The sequence below is a fragment of the Temnothorax nylanderi genome, unplaced genomic scaffold (genome assembly GCF_030848795.1).
Source record: "Temnothorax nylanderi isolate EJ_2023f unplaced genomic scaffold, tnyl_v1.0 TNYL_tig0014_pilon, whole genome shotgun sequence".
NCBI classification, from domain to species: Eukaryota; Metazoa; Arthropoda; class Insecta; order Hymenoptera; family Formicidae; genus Temnothorax; species Temnothorax nylanderi.
In genome coordinates this window covers 248,144-270,692 of record NW_027249076.1, presented here as the reverse complement: position 1 = coordinate 270,692, position 22,549 = coordinate 248,144, and the positions used below count along the sequence as shown (strand labels likewise).

General features: G+C 40.6%; 1 protein-coding gene and 1 long non-coding RNA gene across 3 annotated transcripts in view; both read left to right on the top strand.

Annotated features, from left to right (window-relative positions):
• Window positions 1-281: 281 nt before the first annotated feature.
• On the top strand, window positions 282-2,353 carry LOC139768104 (uncharacterized). The gene is made up of 3 exons (XR_011717277.1): window positions 282-595; window positions 1,006-1,103; window positions 1,723-2,353. It is a non-coding gene; the product is annotated as an uncharacterized lncRNA (long non-coding RNA).
• A 2,790-nt stretch (window positions 2,354-5,143) lies between these two features.
• The window catches only part of LOC139768102 (agrin-like), a 41,481-nt gene continuing 24,075 nt past the window's right edge, over window positions 5,144-22,549 (top strand). For both annotated transcript variants that reach the window (XM_071697946.1, XM_071697945.1), the window contains exons 1-5: window positions 5,144-5,426; window positions 13,263-13,478; window positions 13,928-14,169; window positions 15,494-15,680; window positions 20,089-20,186. In XM_071697946.1, coding sequence (XP_071554047.1) covers window positions 5,174-5,426; window positions 13,263-13,478; window positions 13,928-14,169; window positions 15,494-15,680; window positions 20,089-20,186 — 996 coding nt within the window. In that variant the 5' untranslated portion in view covers window positions 5,144-5,173. The remainder of the gene's footprint in view (window positions 5,427-13,262; window positions 13,479-13,927; window positions 14,170-15,493; window positions 15,681-20,088; window positions 20,187-22,549) is intronic.

The window sequence follows — 22,549 nt, the reverse complement described above, 5'->3', positions numbered from 1 at the left end:
TATAACTCACGTCACGTCTATGAATTGTAACCTGACATTGTACGATCGCGTTGCACCTGGGTTGCACCCGTGGCTTATTCTATAAAAAAAATAGACACAGAAATCAAAGATAAATATATGATAATACGAAAACTATACACCGAAAAAAATTATATTCTCAAGAATCATTCTTAATAAATCTTCTTAATAAATAATCTTAATAAATAAGAATATTTTCCTCTTAACGTAAGGTTGTTTAGAATATCCTCTTACATTAAGAATATATTCTTAATCGGAGCGTGCGTTACCGACGCGAGTGGCATCGGGGCGCGCGTTACTGTTGCGCGTTACCGTCGCGCGCAGCCGGCGCAGCGGTTATGTAGCAAATTGACGATCTACCTGGTGACACGTGACACGAAGACATGATCGATCGCCATTGCGTGTGATTGCGTGCGGGCTAGGCTAAGGACTCATCAGCATTTTGTTGGTGTAAACATCCATTTTACTGTGCGGTTGTGTGCTTCGAGTAAAAATTTGATTCGCGTGTATTGGATCGTGCATTGTGTAAAGCATATCGAAGAGAGCATATTTTGAGAACGAGCACGTACAAGAACAGGTAAGCTGATACACGGATGTATGGCATTAATGCTGTAATATACTTATTGTTAATCGGTCTCCTACAAGATATTTCTTGCAATGCTTGCTTCGAAAGTATGATTTTGTATTGCCGTTTAGCGTGAAAAAAGTGGCTTATATCTTTTGATCGATGTGACAAAATTCACAAAAAACAAATTAGTTACCCATAATTCAAAAATTTACTTAATTTTTTAGTCTCAAATCGTACTTTCGCGGATCAAGCTTTGAAAAAAATATCGTGTGATAAATAGCCTCTTTAGACTCGCGTGATTGTCGCCCGAGCTAAAGGCGAGGACGACAAATTTCGCACTTTGAAGAACACTTTCTCTCTTTGTTGTACAATATATTGTTACATATTATATTTTAATATTTATTAATATAATTTTACAGAATTGTTGCAACGTCCAGTTACATCATGGAATTGGAGGAGGAACTAGTTACATGGTTGGAAGAAGAAGATCTCTTTGAGTTAAAGGACATATTTAAAAGTAAGATAAAACTTTATACTATTTTTTACTAAATATTTCTTCATTTCTTCGTTATCGCAATTCTAATAACTCCAAAAAATACTTTTGTTTGAATCAAATAGATTATTATAAATACTTGCAACTCTTTAAATATCTTGGAGTGAGAGTACTGCCACTCGTAACAAATAAAGTGAAAATTCACTCTATTTAGATTGACTTGAAGTGAAAAATCAATCTAAATACAGTGAATTTTAACTCTATTTGTAACGAGTGGCAGTATTCTCACTCTAAGATATTTAGAGATAGTATTTTATGAAGAGCACAAATAGTTGTAAATTAAATATTTGTATAACAATTTTATTATTTTTATTAAACAATATTAGGATTGCAACATACGAAATACTTTTTGTATCTTTTTTTTTTTTTTAATGTATCTTTATTATTTCATACATTTTTTAACAATGTTTTTTGTGTCAGACTTTTTAATAATATTTATAGAGTTCTTCACAAATATTAAGTCTGTTAATTTAAAACAATTCTATTTATATTACATATCTTATTTTTTATGTTTAATATTTTTATTTATAATAACATGTCCAATATTTCCAATATTAAAATTTGTCATTTTTCTATCATTTAGTTATATGATCCATTATCCAAGAATCATGAATTTAATCGGACCCCTCATTCATGTATGGTCAATGCGTATGGAAGGAAAGCATCGACCAGTAATAAAGCAAGTAGCTAAGGCTACAACTTGTCGGAAGAACCTGCCGCTAACAGTGGCTAAGACATATTCACTAAGTCTCTCAGCTCGCTTTTTGTCCAAACAAGGCTTTAAACAAGATTTAATTTTTCATTTTAACGAAATTCCTATACGTCAATGTTATAATTATAATGATTTTCAACATATTTTACCTCCTGGACTTGAGGACTCTGTAGTGGTCAAAGAAGCAACTATCTGCAATATTAAGTATAAAAAAAATATGGTACTTGTGATAAACAATGAAAATGAGATGCCTATCTTTGGATTGTTACATTGGATTGTACAGGTAAACAATCATAGAGTAGGTTTAATTCTTTCAGTTTTCGATACTGTTGGGTTTAATAGTCATTTGCATTGTTATGAAGTAACACCAACTTTGCAATGGATTTATACAGAATATGAAGATCTCATTTCATATTTTCCAACTGCGTGTAGAACAGGAGCCGATGGATATATATATCTTTTAAACATATTTTATAAGATAAATAATTATATTTAAGGCAATTTATTTCATTGTTTCTCACAAGCATATTTTTCTTATAATTTATTTTATAAGATAAATAATTATATCTTTATAAATTGTTCAAAACGATTATTTTGGTCTACATACACTTAGAAATATTAAATACGATATATGTAACGTTGAAAAACTCGTTTTATATTCCATGTAATAAATAAAATTGTAATTAATTATAATTATATATGTGTCAAATTCTTTCAAATAACCCCAATAACCTCAATAATACCACACACACACACATTCACACACCTACAAACCGTTTTAGAATATATATTCTTATTATTAAGAATATTTTTTAGAGTATATTCTATAGAGTATTTTTTAGAGGATTTCCCTCTTAAGATAAGAGGAATCCTCTCAGCGCTTATTTTAGAGTAAAATACTCTTAAAATAAGTGGGATACTCTTAAAATAAGAGTACAATTTTTTCGGTGGAATGCGCGACAAACGATCGCCCTAACGGGTCTTCGAGGTCAGCCGTTCAGTATCTTCCATTACGTTTCGATGTAAAAGGATTAAATTTGTTCTATGAAAACACGTAACATCCCGGGACACACTACAAAAGTTCTCGCGTATCCGTGTCGCGCCGTGCCAATGATTCATGCAGTATAACCGAGTGTAAACCATCACGTCCACTTTCCTCGAGAAATATATCTCGCCGGTTACGACGCCCATCTACGGAAATATTCAGTTGGGGGCCGCAAATTTCTCTCATGCACACGCGATAAAATTTTAACGGAGCACAAACAACCCTCCTTCTGTCTCTACCACATATACACACATACACACACATATACGCATACATACAGCTCTTTTCGAGTCGGCCCTTAGGGATTAATGATCCGGCACGCTGAGCCGCGTGATGCTGCTCGTCCGGGACACGCGCCCGCTTCTTTTTTCCTGCCGCACCGCCAAAAACGTGGCGCGTAAATTTCGTCGCGAATGAATCCCAGCGGGCGATAGTTTATTCATCGCGAATCGCGCGGATTTAATTTTACGGTGCGTTACAGCCCGTAACGTATGGTACGTACACGCGCGACCGGCGTGTTTACGGTCCGCAATTACATTTCGGCGGCGGCAGCGGCGGTGGTGCGGGCTCGCGATACGGAAAAAATATCATTGATTAAGCTCCGCGGGAACACATCGAATTTTTCATCGTGTGTAACACGCCGCCGCTGGAAAACGGATCGTCGCATTTGTATCGTGCATTTTAAATGGAAAAGCCAACACATCGTGCCAACACACCTGATTATCATATATAAGAGGCGGGTTGTAAATAAACGATTAAAAATAATTGGAGATCAGGTGCGAAGCACAGGACAAGTGACATAGGACACGATATATGTTGCACCACTTTTCACGTACCGCTGCAGAGAATTACGTCGGGATTATAATGTACTATAAAGCCCTCTTTTTAAGTGATCTATATAATTCGTATCTCAAAATTTAGCATAGAATTATATTTAGAATTTTATGCATCGTGAATACAAAGAAGATTCGAAGAATCAGAATACATGCATATATAAAATTCATATATATTAAAATATGTATATGCAGATGACCCTCGAATAATACAGTACTTGAATTGCACGGAGTAGAAAATTCTGACAACTCTACTTTTTAAAAGTTTTTTTTTTATAACCCCTTGGAATCAAATGCCCAATTTTAATGGATCTGGAGTCTTCAATTGCACGGTTTTCGATAGCACGGAATGTGATCTCCAAAATTGTATGAATTCTCGAATAACACGGTTTTCAATAACACGCAACCAATTAATCGCGTTACTCGAGGGTTACCTGTATATCAAAACATTCGGAAAATAAAATTATAGATAGAACTCGGTAGATAGAATTATATCCTAAAATCTGACGTGCGTGAATTATAGATCGCTTAAAGCGAACGGTAGAATGTACCAGATTCTCAAAGTAATGTATAAATAAGTAAGTGTTTTAAAGTAGAATTCGAGGATTGAAACATTTACAAGCTGCTCTGGTATGTTTTAAACTGAATCAAATTTCGAAGAGAGACACACGCAGTTTACGGATAGACATGACGCGAAACGTTCGCGCAACTCCACGAGATGCGGCATTCCGGCGGGAAGTATCGCGGGATGAAGGATTACATGCCGCTTGGCATTTCCGTCGTAAACTGGATGCGCCAATTCCAATCCGCAAATACGAGAACATTGAATTCTATACGTATCGTCGTGCGATTGTTCTTGGCAAGCATACGCCGCTCGATGACATCGATAACATCGCCGTTGATTCTACCGTCCGTCATTATAGCCTTCATCTCGTTACTTCGAAATCGAAGCTTGTTCAGCGGCAGCTTCCGTTGACCGTAACATCGAACTGCTCTCGTCAACGGATTATCACGTCATTACCAATTTGTTTCCGGTATACGCGCATTATCAAGTAGACCAGAAGAGATATACGTCTTGCACAATGCAGATCTTGCATCCGGTCCATTTTCACTTCGATGAAATGTGCAATAACTGATAATCACTGTCTGAGAGACCATTTAATGCACAGATTTATTTTTAAGAAATTGAGAAGGATATTGTAAATAATATCAGTTTTTGAGAGAAATTATATATCACGATTACAAATCATTTTAAAACTGAAAAAATATTATATGTGACATTACTTATATAAGTAATTGTATATACATTTTTAATAATAGATTATACCTTGAAATTAATTGAATTATTGATTAAGTCATTTAAAGAAAAGTTATCAGAAAATAACTGTCTTCACACGTTATTAAATAACGTAATCATGGCGACGTTAACTAATGCCAAATCTCGATGTTTTCTTTTACAGAAATCAAGGATCCCTGTGAGAAGCTGAATTGCTCGCAAGGCTCGCAATGTGTGCGAAGCAGGGACGGCAAGGAGGCGACCTGCCAATGCTTGGAATTCTGCCCAAATTTGGGGGATCACGAGGGATCGGGGCCTGTCTGCGGCACGGACGGGATCGACTATCCGACGCTGTGCGACCTAAATCGAGCCGCTTGTACGAAAGGTGCTAACATCACCGTGGCATTTCGTGGCAAATGCGGTAAGTGCTTCTATAGCGAATGTAACGAAACGAATGTTTCGAATAAGCGGTTTTGGTATTTTAAGAAATAATACAATATATAACAAAATTTATTTACATACATAAATCTTATTATTATCGCACACAATCCAATTTAAATAAAAACAGATTATTTAAATAGAGCATCTCTTTTCAAAGGTAATTTTATGAAGCGTAAATTGTTAATATATTGGTTTTATGAATTATGTACAGCTTAAAATATTAGACAGACAAATTGGCATTAAGTATGTATAAATTAAAATAAATTAATAAATTAATATGCATAATTATAGATAGCGCATACCTTGATTTAAATTGATTAGGATTAATGATTAATCGTTGTTGAACCAATTAAGCAAATTAAGATTAATGTACAATTCCATTTACAATTATCTTTTTATGACTTTTATGATATACGGCATAAAATCTTTTTTTTATGTACATAATAAAAGTTAGATATCGATGCAATTCTACTTTATTTTGTGGTAAAATTAATTTTGGATACATATATTAGAATTATGCACTGTTTCCATATTGCATTACAAACTTTGGATTCTTTTAAATGAGTTATCGTTTCCCATTCATCCGTATTTTATTATTCATTGTCAACAAGTTATCACGTCCCACAATTCGCTAGTGTGAGCCGATCTGCTTAAAACGCCGTTATTTCTACTTTCCTCCAAACAATATTTCGTTACAATTATTTGCGTTCCGGCTAAAGCGATTTGTCAAGCCGCAAAGAGACACCCTTCCGACCAACCATCCCTAACTGTTTCTTAACTACATCTACATCACTCCAGCTAACCCTCATGGGATCAGGATTTCCTATACAGGATGTCTCACGAATTCTCTGCTCTCTTATAGAATTATTTGCCAAAACCAGAATCGATCTTCTCTAATAATTTTAATAAATTTAATATTGAGTAAAAATTGAAAAGGAGAAGTTATTTTTATCTTTTTAATACTTGGCATTACGTCGATCAAGTAAAATTTCCTCATTGATAAGAAACAAAAAATTTTACTACATTAAATCACACTTACTTGAAATTTATTCCACCATGATATCAAATGTTAAGTTCTTAAATAGACGAGACTACATCGATAAGACTATCGGTGTTTCTCTTCGGAAGGGAATGGTAGTCTAACAATAAGACGTCCCATACATGTATTCACCCTTTAACGCGCTATATTCCACACAGCTGTCACCGTTCGTGTCCACAGGTAGTCGTACACATACCCACGAATGTGAGAGCTCTCCCCCTTGTCTAACCCCTCGCTCTCGAGTTTCCCTTCTCCCTACCACAGAAGCAGTACAAACTTGGCAGGCGTTTAATCAACCGAGTAGTAAAGACAAATGTTTGATCAGACAGGTAGCTACCGGGAGTAGGCCGTGTTTGCTTAGGATTAGGTAAGTCCATCCTTGCCGTTCCCCCTTCGCTCTTTCACACCGGCTCTTCTTCGTAGCACTGTGCAATTCAGCGCGCGGTAGACAGTAACGGTTACGGTAGTCGCAGCCGCCGATTAACGAGCTAGTTAAATATGTCGCCGAACGATTCTAATCTGCACTCCTTAGGAATAATCGTCGAGGACATGAGAACGTAAAGAGCTATACAAATAGCGAATTTTGGACGATTTGATAATAATGGAGATAGAAATTCAGGACAAAGCTCTAATGTGAGTTCATAACGTATAAGCTTCACTTTAAAGATAAAGTCGATTTTACAGCGGACCTCAAAAGATATAAACTTTTTTTATATATTTGTTCTAAGTATGTATCGATGTGCAATTGATCCAAACGACTCAATTTTGTCTAGGAGATCAAAAAGTAAGTCCAAATAATGGAAATAAATGGCTAGTGTAATTATTTTCTGCTTTTTTAATGTCATTAAATATATTTTTGTACAGCGTAAAATACTTTTATAATATTACTAAGTAATCTAGCTACGCTGTTTTTAAATTTTCTGATGTATGAAATAAAATCTTGGTTTTGTACAACAGTTTTTTTCGCGCGAACTTGGCTTGTTTACTCTCTTTTACGTTTTTCTAAAAGGTAATTTTTTTAAAGCTCCACATAACGGAAATAAGTGGCTACTGTAATTAACGGTTCAGCACTGCACAAGTATAAACTGCAATTTTAACGAGTGAAAATTACGGATAAACTTTGAAAGGACTCATAAAATGTATGGGGTTTTATGACGGGGGCATGAGAGCGTACAGTTGAAAGTGCATCTATCTCATGTCGAGAATCGCACGCAGTAGAGCGTCGTAAATTCTACGAGCGTGTAAAGCGAGCGATACTTGAAAATAATAATCTTCGTCTAGTCGTACGCCAGGATAAATCCGCGACGTTCGTCGTGGAGCTTAATAACGGCGCGCGTACACAGTGAAAGGAAGTGTAATAGAGACGTAAAGGCGACGAGCGATGGAGAGAAATCGAAAGGGAGCTCGGGCTGAGCGCCGGAAGTTTACAAAGATGAACGTCCTCTCCCTTCATTCCACTGTTTCTCTGCCGTTGTATTATACCAGGAACAATGAAACGCAATATCCGGCTAGGAATGGTCGAAGGCGAATGACGAGGTGGTTGGGAAAGGGGGCGAGGTAGGGAGGGAGGAGAAAACTCGGAGTTCCCTCAGTCGGTTCTCTCGTTGGGCGGAAAGCCTAGTACAACAATGGGGTTGCCCTTTTATCAATCGGCGCCAGTTGCGGCCCTTTTAAACGCCGGAATCAATAATAAATTCTCGTAAAGTATACCACCTCGCCTCGCGGAATCCCCATTCGCGAATTTCTCGCGACTCCATCTCTATCTCTCTTTCTCCTCTCGCTATCTCATCGCCCGAGATGAGGGGGTGGCTCGAGGCATGAATCTGAAGTGACGGTGTACGACGGTACGATAAATCAAATTAACTCCCAAAAGTTTCGGAAGACTTTTCGGCTTCCCTTCCTCGTTCGCCGGCGCAGCTACTATTTCGCGGTCGTGATTGGATGGTGAAACGGAACATGGAAAAAGAGTAGGCGAAGTCGAGCCGCCGCGTTTGAAACCCTGTGCGGAAGGGTGAAAATCTGCTTCAAAAGCAGCGACGTCGAGCCGGTCATAATTATCGATTCCTTATATATAAGCTACTTTTATTAGCGTCGTAAATATATTATAAGGAGAACAGCATACGGCGTTGAAGCATTTCTTGAAAGTTTTAATTTAAAAAAGAAAATAGAAAAAGGTAAAATATTAATTCTGAAAAAGAAAATTCCAGATCTGTCAGATCAGCAGCTGCGAATAAATCAAAGGTTCTTTTTACACGAGCAAAATCTACAGTTCTATTATTTCTACTATTTTCTGGTTTATTTCGATTACTCGTTTTTTTATCACCATTGGACGTACAATAACGTTTCAGTACCGTGTCTCGTATATCATATTTCCGTCATCGATAATGGTAACGTATTGATTAAATTTTTATTTCGCTTTCTCCTGGAAATATTTTCCCAACTCGCTTGTGCGCCTCCGTTCGTCTTCCGGGCGAGTTTTCCTTCAGCATATATCGCAGAAGGGAGGGGTCGCCTCTATCATCTCTATCCAGCTCGCTACGCTCTTTTCTTCCGCTTTCGTGAGACACCGCCCGCAAGTCGCTCCCGTCACGCATATCCCGCCCCGAGAAAAAGAAAAGCGCGCGCGCGCTCGCGCTATTTTCTTCACGCTCGAACGTGCCGAAATAAGGGTCGACCGGGAAAAGGTAGAGCCGGCCATGAAGGAACATCGGATTCCCGAGGCGTGGCACCTCGGAAATGGATTCAACTAAATTCTCACACTCGCCGAGCCGGGCTGAGCCGCGCCGAGGATGCGCTCGCCCTTGTACGGAGGGCGAAAAGACGACGGGAGGGAGGGAGGGAAGAGACGCGTGGTGTAAACCCGAGACAAACCAACAAGCAAATGTGTTTATCCACGGGACCTCTCGCAAACGGAAACCTAACGAGCCGGAAATTCCGGCGGTGTCAGGTTCGAGGAAACGATTCCCCAGCTGAGAAAACGGACGCGCTTATATACGTCGAGCTTTTGAGATCGGCGAAAAAAAGCAGGAGCGACCCATCTCTCGCCGGAAACGATCTCCCCGCGTCGAAGGCGAGCGCTAGTTGGCAAGAAACGAACGGACATAAGTAACGGGTGCGATCGGTTATCGATGATCGTGTAAGTGTCGATAGCGGCGAGATTGCCGCGACTGGATAGTGGCAAGAACGGACGTTACCGTCGTTAAAAAGTGGCGGTGACAAACAGACTGGTACTCGACAGGACTCGCGCGAGTTCGATTACAGGGAACGGGAGAGGAAGTGAGTATTGCGCTCATTATTCACCCGCTAACGAGCTCCGGTTACCATGCTCATCGATCTCGCAAATATCATCGCTGCGAATTAGATATTAATCATGTTGTCACATCATCGCTATCGGAGTCGTTGGAAAGCAATTCTGAAGGAATCTGCTAAGAACTATAATTTTCAATGCGAAAGCAGCTGGTTAGAAGAAACGAGAACACGATAAAAGTTATTTTACAAAATAGTTGTTTAATTCGATCTAACTGGCCAAATTAAACAACTATTTTGTTAGTTATTACTGGCGAAGCAAACGATTATTTTCTGTCAAAAGTTATTTTGATTAAAAACTTACCAATTTGATCAGTTAAGTCGAATTAAGTAACTATTTTATTAATTATTACTGGCGAAGCAAACGATTATTTTCTTTTAAAAGTTATTTTGATTAAAATCCGACGCACACTTGTAGCCGACGAAACATTAGGAAGATTGCATAAGAGGATTCAATATTCAGTGCGGATTGCAACATCATTTGAATTAATGTTATCTTCGACGACCAGTTACCATCGACTATCAATCGCAACATCATCTCGTGGACCAGGTATCGAGGCAGTCACCACTTTCTGGCCGCCTCTTGACGCGCTCGTAAAAAACTTATCTTTACACAAGCAGACAGCAATTTGTCCGGCTTGCTCCGCCGCTCGAATTCAGTCGAAATTTTACGTCGTCTGCAACCCCGTAAATTGCGTCTTGTGCTCTTACGCGCTCACATGTTTACGCGTCCGGGGCCTAAGTGGCGCGAGGAGGAAGAGAGAGAGAGAAACATTCACGGATAGGCTTACGCGAAGACGAGGAACGAACGTGGATAGGTCGAACGGAGGCAGCTGCGCGAAAGACGGAGCGTACATCAAGCCGGAAGTACCGCGGAGGAGCCGTTAACATAAACCCAGTCATTGCTCCCCAGACATAATACCCTTATACCTTGCGCCCGCGTAATGTCAATCCGCGTCTCGTCTCGTATAGCTTCCCATAGTTTCCGGATGTCGCGGGCGAAAAGAAAGACTTCCGGATGTTTTCTTCGCGGTTGAGACGCGCGCGAGAAAAACGAGAAGCGGGATTTTAGCTCCAGGGAGGTTTATAGCTTGTACGTTATAACTTACGCGCCGTTTAACATGCGTTTCATCCTGCAGGATTTTTCCCCTCTCATTTATTTAATACGTATTAAGGTTCAAGGATATAAATATAAAGGATATTTTTCTCTTGAAACCTCATCGCGACACGTCGACGTTTCCAAAGGGAAGGCAGACTTGCAAACTGGCAAAATCGTAAAGCTACAGACGAAATGGATGATGCTGACTTGCCTCTGTCCGCGGATGAAGGCGACGGGGCAATTTACAAGGCTTTTACCGAACGCCGAGCGATTTTGAGATATTCCCGCTTTGCAGTACTTGTAGAATGCCGGAGGAGAGGTATGCGCACGGTATCTGCACATGAAAGGAAGGCGTCTAAAAAGGATCGATATTTGCAGTTGCTTTAGCGGAAGTAACTAGGATGCACTCTCGCTGTGTGTACGTAAGTCGGTTGGCCCGCGAGCGTCTCTCCTATCCGAAAATCACCCCGCAGGCTGGTCCTCGATTCATCAAGAATCGATGAATCAAGGATCCTTTAAGAAGCTTGTGTTTTCTTACCGGAATAAAATTGTCTTTAAGATAAATGTGCCAATGCTTGGACACGTACCTATGTCTAGACATTTTTATCATTTTAGTCCTTAAATAAGTTACAACGCGAATTAAAATCAAAGAATCAAAGATAAAAATATTTTTCTTGTATTATATTTTTATCTTTGATTTTAATTCGCGTTTTACTTATTTAAAAACTAAAATGATAAAGGTGTCCAGACATAGGTCTTATAAATGTCCCGGCATTGGCACATTTACTTTAAACTATAATTCGCTGCACAACAACAATTATACGTGATATACATCGTTGAAATTATTTGTCCGTAAATAAATTGATATCCCGTGCATGTCGCGTCTCTTTTTTTCCATTGAATTAAATGATAATTCGCCAATAATATAAGGAATGTGCGAACAGCTCATCAGTCACCCGCGTCGCGATATACCCGCATCGCTCGTCTTTGCACACGTTCCACGGGAGATTCCAGCCGTCGAACGCAAGTCCGTCGTCCATACTGAAAAGATCTTCCGACGGCTTTCACGTCGTGACCCCGGCCCGATAATACAAAGAAATCCACATCAGGGTAATGTCGCGTGAAGTTAACGCGCCGACGTAACCTCATACTCTCTCGCTCTCCCTCTCCCCCGAGGGGAGGTCGGATCGTGGCCGGTGTTTCGATGAAGGCCGCTGCTGCAGGCGGACGGCGGGAAAGAAGCAGGGTGAGAAATCCCATTAAGGCGCGGAGATCTTGAAAGGACGCCGATGACATCGTTCTATCTCATCCGGTGCAAGCGCGATGGAAGCGATATAAGGACCTCTCCCCATCGCACGGAGATGGAATTACGAAGCGATGAAAAGGGTGGCGAGGAGTATCCCCAGTCGTCCATTAATCTCTAATCATCTCGAGGTGTCTGAATCAGACGAGATGATACGGATGAACGGCAGAGAGATGAGAATACGGGAGGTTTGCCTTAATTTTTCGGAATATCGTTTTTCGAATAGCGCGATCATATATAACGACAATATGTCGGTCGTCGTCTCGCAACTGGACGGTGCATAACGATGATACTTTTCCCGAGATCGATTAGTACCGAACTCGAAACTTAACTGATGCACCAAGCACCGATTAAGGAGGTTTTGGAAGGTTTTGAGTTACGGAAGGGTCGAGTTTAGTCGCTCCACTGGACTATAACTCGAGCTAACACCACGAGAAACACCACCGCCGCCGCCGCCGGGGGAGAACTTGCCTCGTCAGCCGCTTCGGCGTAAGGCCGAAACCTAGTCTACCCGCCTGTAGACAGGAAACGGAATCCAACTTCCTCTTCCTTCCTTGGTCGAGGGCGAAGATTAATCTCGGTGCGGCCGTATCTCCTCCAACTGGACCCGCTCGGTTCCCCGCGATCTTCCATCATTATCCGTCCACCTCGCGTTACGCGAGATTCTCCCGACTCTCGTATGCAAATGATGACTCATAAAAAGGAATCGCGAGAAGGTTATTTAAATTCATTCGATTTCGCCGGGATTAATAGTAATTCCAGAAATGAGATGGAAGAAAGCCGATCGAATGCAAATGAAACTTTTAACACGCAGGTCATTTGATCAACTCACTTACCATTACTCGAGATGAATCCTGTAATTGAGAGATAATTAAGGATCCTTTTTGCCGTGAGTAAATATAAGTATAGCAGAGCTGGGAAAGAATAATTTTCTTCTTTGAGGATAATTAAACGCTTTTTCCAATTTTTCAGGAAGCTAAGAAGAATCTTTTCACACGATTATCACATTTCTCGCACATATGATTAAATTCATGTTATTCCCGCTGTTAATTGCGAATTCATTTTCCAGACCCATGCGGAAGCATTGAGTGCGTAGAACCGGAAGTCTGTCAACTGGACGATTTGAGACAACCAGTCTGTCGCTGCGGGGAACAATGTGGCCTCGAATATTTGCCGGTTTGCGGAAGCGATGGCAAGACGTATTCGAATGAGTGCTACCTTCGACAGGAAGCTTGTCGATCGAAATTACCGCTTAAGAAAATCTACAATGGCGGCTGCAGCTCCGGTAATACAAAAAACTTTTATTTATTTTTATTTTATTTTATTTTATTTTTTTCAAGTATAAAATCGTCGTAATATAGTAATGGAATATTCGGAAAATCGTATAAATTATGTTACTACATGCGATTGTTGCATAGTAACGAATAATTTCTAACGCAAAAGCTTGCGAATTTACCCTCCTGTGCGTATTAATGTAATAAAATAATGAGGAACGAATATTTTTTATTTAAAATTAATGATTATCAAAATATGGAAGGTATTAATACAATAATAGTGATTTTATGAAAGTGGCGAATATTGCGAAATGCAATCAATATAGCTCTTTGTTGAATTAATTTTTGTGGTTTTTTTATATCTCACTAGTCGTATATTGAAAAAATACACAATTTCTCAGATATCTTATGAAAGTAAGAATAATCGTGACGGATGTTACACGGTCGTTCGATTTTCCAGGACACAATCCCTGCGAAACGGCGAAATGCAACTTGTACGAGCAGTGCGCGATCAATCGGCAGGGGATCGCTAACTGCGAATGTCGTCCCGAGTGCGAGCCGGTAATGAGGCCCGTGTGCGCCCGCGGCGGAACAACCTACACGTCTATGTGCGAGCTGAAGAGGCAGGCGTGTCTGACGAGGAGCAACATCGAGATCGCCTACGTCGGCACATGCGGCTCCAGAGGACCCTGTTCCGAGAAGGTCAGTCTCAGCTAGCAGGCTCTCACACACGGAAACGCGAGGCACGCTCGCGGTTTCCGCTTCCGGTTTCCGCGCTCGGTGCGACGCGAGCAAGATTTCTTGTCGCATCCTCGCGAGTTTCGACGACGTGAATTATCGCTCTCTTCGGGAAAGACGAGCCGCATTTCGAGTATTTTCATTAAATTCGACAAATTGATTAAATACGACATGTAGAGCGCAACCAACGTAACTGACATGTAAAATTTATAACAGGATATATATTCGTATAAAACATATCCTTGTTTATTTTTTTTCCGTTGGATACCGAGCACAGAAAAATCCGAAATAAATTCTGCAAAAGGTGGAAATGATTTTTGATGGTTAAAGATTTAGATTATCATAAATCGCGTCTGTGATTTGATGTTGACAGGAATATTATTTTCAGTTTTATGAGAAATAACGTGTCACACACATTCCAAGTGTCATAACAACTTAGCTAAATTTAAGTTATACGAACATCCAGCAATTGGTCTACAAAACTAGATTCGTAATCGACGGCGAGCTCGCTCGCGAAATGGAAATTGCTGGATGTATTCGCCGCAGAAATTGGAAGGGATCAAGAGTCCGATGGAGTGCGGAGGGAATTTCCTCTCTTCCACTATTTCTCTCTCTCGATACTTTCTCGATTCCCCGCAAAATTCGAAAGCCCCGAGGTGAGATCCTCACCATTTCGACGAGCTCCTTCGCCAAAAGCAATTGTCGCTAATTGGATGACGTTGTGCCGGATATTTCTGTGAGAAAGCTAGTAGTAGGTACTAACACAAGAAGAAACGAGGAGAGACCGAGGCTCTCGATGAATTTCAGGAAAACATTCGCGTTGAGTTTCTCGTCCATGTATTTCTCATGAACGATTTTGGACCACGATATTCTCGATATAGCCGATAGACTTTCCGCCATCTAATTCGTTCTTTATTTACATTTCCAATACATTTTCGTTTGCCTTAATTTAACCTCTAGAGGACGGGGGGCTAGTTTTTTCATGACTTTTTATGATTTTTATTTATAACTTCCATATATATGTTAAAGTGTTATACTACGAAAAATAAGCTTCCCGTATTCTACAAGTTAAGGCAGTTTGAACACGTTACTTTATAATACCAGCATTTAATCTAAGATCTATAGACAAATATAACATCCAATAGTCAGTTTATCATCGGCAAATTGGCCAAAAATCGTGATGCTTAATTGAAACGAGCAAACAAAACGAACAGTGGACAGACGTAGCTTTTCCTGCTGTGCAACGTTACCTCGTACACAACCCTATATGTGATTATTCGGTTCGCAGGTGTGTCAATGGGGCGCAATTTGCGCGGAGATCGGCGGCAGCGCTGTGTGCGAATGTCCGACTTGTCCGGCGGAATTTCAACCCGTATGCGGCGATGATGGCATCAGCTACGGCAACGAGTGCAAGCTTCGCTTGGAGGCATGTCAGCATCGACGGGAGATACGCGTTCTATATGAAGGACTGTGCAGTGAGTACCACCGAAAACAAATTTAAACAGGAGCAGATATCGTCGTATCTGCAAATATGCCGTCGTCGGTAATTACTGTAAAATAATAATGCGCATGCAGAAAATAATGGATACCGTTTTATAATCAATGTTATTCTCGAGAACGTGAATGAATAATTTCCATAAAATATAAATGGAAATCTTTTTCTTCGCTTTAAAGGGAAAGTTTCCGGCATCTTTTAATATAATATAAAGAGGCGATCTAATAACGTAAAGACAAAGCGACTGTGAAAGCGTTAAGATTGCAATGTAGCTCGTAGACTAAAAAGTCTGAACTCGGGTAATGTTAACTTTCGAGCAATTAAATTTTTCTCGTTTACCCCGAGTATATTCAAATCCCAATTTTCATTTCCTAACAGCTTCTTTTGTTTCGCTTAATAATTTCGTGTCCATTCAGTCGTTCGTCTTTTTTGTCACGGGGAAAATATATCGCTGGCAAGTTAATCTCTTAAATAGGTCCCCCCCCCCCTCCAACAGAGTCCTTGGATGGGCGTTCCAATTAATCGCATAAAATTCTGAATTTCCAATCTGTCCCGCATTAAGCGCTCTTATCGGCACTAATATCGAGCGCTGGAAAATAATTTCCAGCTCACGGCGGGGCGTTAAGAGAACAAATCTGCGATTTTAATATGCCGGAGTGGTCGGACAGCAGGGGTTAATATACGGTCGCGTAACCGCCCCGGCAGCGCGGCGGTAACTTAAAACTTGCTACGACTAATTTGAATATCCGGCCCGGGTAAATTGAATTTATAACGGATTTCTGAACGATCTTAAGTAGCGCGGCGGCATGAAACTTGATTAACGTCGATGGCCTCGCGTGTTTCCCCAGAATTAAACATCGATCGGCCGGTCCGCCCGTATACTTTTGCTTCCTCATGTTCGATACGACGCGATAAAGCGCTGCGACCGTAAAAAATCGACACTGATTTGAGAAAGGGGAATCATAATTAGCAAATTGCATTTAAAAAATTTCCTTAATATGACAATGCTTTTATAATCCATAAATAAGGTCGATTTAATTGTTTTCCAAACACTGAAATATTGTATCGTTTTATTAACGCGTCAGCGTTTCTTCCGTAGATATGTATGACATGTGCCGCGCCTGATAAAGCTGTGCTTTACGTCAGATATTTCCAACGATACCACTCGTGCAGCAGAGCGTTTCTTTTCTTCCCGTTTCCTCCCTCGCAATAGGAATTCCGGGCGATATCGTAAACAACTTCATGCATACTGCACTTGACGATGCATCATCGCGGCTGCACGCGAGCTCGCGCTATTAATCTTCATTTTATTATTTTCTACGATGCCTTTAATAACGACGCCGTGTGCCCTCCGTCGATCCCGGGAGGACGAGGGAGCGGGGAAAAAGGGGTGAGCGAGATTTCATCGACCGTGTACTTTACGACGTTGGCCCTTACCCTGCAATTTCATTCTTATTAATCCACCCCTACCCCCTCCGTCTCCCACTCTTTCCCTCTGCCCCTCTTACCACCGTCGTTATTCCAGAACGAGACCACTACCGGGACCGTGGTCTCAAAAGGACGCGAATTCCTGGGCGATTTTTCGTTCTGCGCGTCTTTTCGTAGCATTCGATGAATATCGCGCTTCAATCGCTTTTCGATCTGCGCCTTTCGTTCAGTAAATTTCGTCATAAAACATAATTCTGATTACAATCGTAACGTGATTGAACCTAGCAAGCTTACAAGACACATATAAAATATATAACTTCTTTTTCTATATCGTGGACCAAAGAACTGATATACAATTACAATTAAATTATTATAATTAGTACGCGGTAGTTAAATATTATACTGTTAAATATTTACAATTGCGTTATACGTTCTCGAGAGTATTTTGTCAACGGTCATTTTTCTTCCTGTAAAAATAGGGATATCGCCGCAATTAAACGAACGAAAAAAAAAATCATTCGTCCCACTTCATCTCCCCGGTTTCATCCCCTTCGCTTCTCTTTATGGAAATCACTCGCGAATGAAACGCTTTTCAGCGCGAAACAAACGCATGACTCGGTGTTGAAACTCAAGGAACGGTTGCACGATGTCACTCGGCGCTATTCATTTCCAACGCAAATCATCCCATACTCACACAAACGTTCCTTGATAGCCCTACGTAATCACGGACAGAACTGTGTAGAGTATTCTAAAATTACTAGCAAATATTTCAAAGATAGGCGCAAATGTTAAATATTGAATAAACTTGTAAAATTTATATATGTAAAAGTAACTTGGCTATATAATCTTCGTTTATCCATATATATTATCTTACAATTAGTATAAAATATGTATATATATGTCTGAATATGTATATAGGGAGAAGGAAAAAAAAGACCATAAGATAAATAAACGTTGTCATCATAAAGTATGCACAAAATTAACGGAGCTTGATAAGATCAATTTTTTCAAACTTTCGGACGTATTTCCTACTCGTGTTTGCGTCTTGCGGCCCGACGTAGGAATAAACCGTAACATTTCTGATTTGCATCTTTATTAAAAAGTTCCACTTGTTAACATACAACGCGGACAAGCGTATTCCGTTATCAGACGGCAGATTTATCAAAAGCCTTCGCCGGCATGGATGCGTTCAAACAGCGCGCAGCGATCCCATCAAACCGGTGAACCCTCCCGTCAGCCCCGTCGATTGACGGTTCTAAGGCTCGGAGAATATAAAATCGCGTACTCGCGAGAGTTAGTCTAAACACAAACAGTAATTTCCATCACAAAAATCTGATGAAATGGGATACCGGAACGACGGTGGGTGAAAGTGATCCTCTCTAGGAAGGAATACCTACGACGCGATGAAACCTATGCCAAGGTTTACCGAACTTTCTTCATAACACACGTGCCTTCGGCGAGTGCGCCGGAAAAGGTTACTTTGCTTTTAATATTAGGCGAACACGGCAGCATATACGTATCTAAAAACGTAGAGGAGGACGCAGGAGTAGAAAACTGTTAGAACTAATGAAGAATAATAATGAAATTTTATAAAAGTTTGCAGTATTAACATTTTATACGTATACAATATTATGGATCATATGAAGTTTCTAAGTAAACTCAATCCATGATTCTAAGAACATGAACACGTAGTGGAATTGATTATAATATGCCAAAAAGTTTAGTATAATAATATTCGGATTTTGAAAAGAATATATGTGTAAATGTGTATGTATATATGTCTTATATTTATATATATATGTACTTTTATTATATAGTATATTCACACTTCAATATATGTTATATCTATATATTTATTATTTTATATGCAATATTTATATATTTTGTATTATATTATCTTATCTTTTTTTTTTAGGATTCGAATACTGCTATACTAAACTTCTTGACTCTCTATAATCCTTTCCATCGTTTCCATATTCATAGAATATTGGATATATATAAAGATTTCACACATATAACATTCTATAATATTTATCTATGACAAATTTGCAGTGATAATAGAATTACATCCGAGGTGGCAAAAGTTTCGAGATATGCGCGATCTCCCGTGAATCGCGGGGAGCAAGAGGGCGGGACGATTTCCATTACCAATTTCGGGCTCGCATTAGGAATCGAGCCGGGAACGTGCCGTAGAATTCGGTCTCGTGCATCGCGCGCGGCCCGGTGATTTTGCAACGTCTGGTTGGCTGTTCCACGGCTGGAATCATATGAGTTGTTACCCCGCGGCATGCACGTTGCATATGCATGCGCTTCCTCGCGCGTTGCTTTCCTCCCCGTCCCCTCTCGCCGTATTTCTAGTCACGCTTCGCGCGACGATTCCGCGCCCGCGGTGTCCCGTTTTCAAGCCCATTTTCAAGAAAGCCAGAGAGAAGTCACCCTCCAAGCCGCGAGAGTATCATCGACACGTCTCGACGGGGGGTGAATCCCTCTCGTATTCTCCCCCTTGCTCGCTTCTCCTTGCCAGCCGTCCTCCCTCGCATCCGCCGTGGATTTCAATGAATTCTAAAGATAATTTCGCGACTGGCAAGCCACCGCGCCGTCGTTCTCTCTCTCTCTCTCTCTCTCCACTCTTTCCACCCACCCTCGACTTCTGTCGGCTCGCATTTCGGTACCACCCTTTGTCTCGACTACTCTTCTCTCCTCCCGGCCGCCGCCGCTGAAAATTCCATTCGAAACGGATGCCGTTATGCAAATACGCGCGAGAATCTTTATTAATGTTATCCTGAGGCGGTCAGAGGCCGGCCCGCTTCCGTCGGGATGGTCAAGGGGTGGCGCGTGATTAGTGGCCCCAGCGAGTGTCACGAAACCGAAGGAAGTGTTAGTCGAATCTGCATTTGAACCCACACAGACAACCGCCGCAGAACAACGTAGAGTTTCAATCGTCACCGATCTGTTCACAGATGGCTGCGAGAACAAGAAGTGCGAATTCTACAGCCAGTGCGAAAGCGACAAGGGCGGAGAAGCCAAATGCGTCTGTCCTTCAAAGTGCGAACCTTTGGTGAGTCTAAAGCTACATTATATTAATTTTAAAAAATCATAAAATTTTTAATACCGATAATTTAAATTTCCTCGCACGTTGTCTCCTAGATATTTCAGAATTGTCGAACATGTTACAAAGATATCTGCATTGTTATTTTTCCAAATTTCTACATAATGTTATATATTAATAACGTCATCAAACGCATTACAAATGCTCTAATGAATAACGCGACCAGAGGTAAATATATCAGGAGAGCACGTGACGCGCATTATAGAATATTAAATCAAACGTTCGGGTTGTTTGGATCATTCAGAATTGTCATTTGCATTCGCGCCATTTCAATCACTGAAATTTTATAAATGTCGCGCCTGTCTTGTTTGTGTTCCTGCGAAAATATAACGTCGAGAGAAATGGCTCTCAATCCGAGATTGACAGTCCCCTTGCAAAATTCCAAATTCACTAAATTCGCCACATACAATATATTATTATTAGCGCGTATTCGTCATACCAATATGTTGATAATTCTTTTAAATAAATATTTAGGAATTAATTCTCACAACTGCGAGAAAAAAAATCTTTTTCACAAAATATATCTGTAGTATTTTATGTTAGTATTTTATTTTAAAATCAATTAATGCAAAATTAACGAAATTTTAACAAATATGTTGTGCTCCGAAAATATTCTGCATTTGTCCGATAAAAGACAATATAAATCGTATTATCGAAAAAAATAAATACCTACATCAACAGATATATGTGTGTACGTGTGAATATTTTTAGTAACATAAAACAATATTTAAATTTACCAACGAAAAAAATATTTGTCCCCTCCTAAAATGACTTTTCATACGATTTCTCTTTTTTTTTCTCCACTGCTCGATACGATAAATAAATTAATTTTGCGATATTGATACAATTAGCCAAGGATCGGCATCAATTTTTCCTGCTGAGAAAAAATGGATACGGAATACGGTCACACGCTACAATCTCGTTGTTTCGAGATACTTGTGGCGATTCGCCACGCCGAGGCTCGCTTGTTAGCGTAACCGACGTAAAATATTCGTTCGCGATGATGAATGTCCCGCTCGCGGCACTTGCACTCGTATATATGCATTCTCGGCCAGCAGCGATATTCCGCGTTTTCCCAAGACCGTTCGATGTTACGCGCCGCAACAGAGCAGAAAGCCGCTTCGTTAAGTGGCGACGCGACGGGCGAGAGGGAGAAAAGGGGAGAAAAGAAGGGGATCGAGTGCATTTGCATGCGCTATTTTCAGGACTTTCCATTAACGGCGTTTCACGACGCCGACCGGTTTATTATAGCCTTCTCCCGCGGCATGAATGGCGTTTTCATGTTTCATTAGTCAATAGTTGATGGGTCTTTTTCGCAAAGCGTCGAAAATTTCAGCGGTGCTTCAAAGCGCCGCAACGCGACGAAGAAACAGGCGTGTGAAGAAAGAAATTTAATTAACATTTTGTCCCCATTCATCCACACAGCCTCGCCGGGTGTGGTCCGATGCATTTTCTCTCTCGACGCGCATGTGAGTTTAGCAAAGAAATTCTAAATGAATTATGACCAATTTCCATTGTTCTGACAATTATTTCCGTGACATGTATAAGACACTGATCACAACTTCTACAAAAATTTATACGATCCGTATGAAAAAAAATTCTCGCGTCCAAAGCAAAATGTATAATAAAAGATAAGCGAACTTCTCCAACAAATTGGTTTATTTTCTCGCGATTTTTGAGATGATTCTCTCTGATGCTTATATTATTTCCGCTAATAACCGCTTGATAGTAACGATTTGATGCGCGCCGATATATTAAAATCCGGTTCGTTTCCATGGGACTTCAATCTCTGCGGATTTATTTGCCTATCCCGGATCGATTTCCGATAAATAATTTTTCGTATACGGTTGCACGCGCGGATATTACAGTTTCTCTCTCCCTGTGTGTCTCTCTCTCTCTCGCGCGCGTTTTCCCGCCTGCCTCGTCATGGTGATCGTGCATTCAGAATGGAAAGCATGTTGGTTCATCAAGATAGCGACCCGCTCCGCGGAAAATTCAGCCGATCACGACGGTGATAGGTGAAGTGGCTCGGATTTCACGGATTCGCGGAGCGTCCTGCTGACGAGACGGCGAACAATTCCGAATTCCTTCGATGTCGTTCCGTGACCGTCCGTGAGGAGACGGCCCGGGAAAAGGAATAAGGGATGCATTCAACGTCGGAGGGGGAGGAAAAAGAGTTGAGAAAAGGATTAGATTGGCAGGCTTCGTGCCGAGAACCGCCGAGCCCTGCGACTCTCCCGCAAGATACTCTTCCGGGACAGAAAGTCCACTCGCCGGTCGGTCACGGATGCTTATTGGGAAGTATCAGGGAG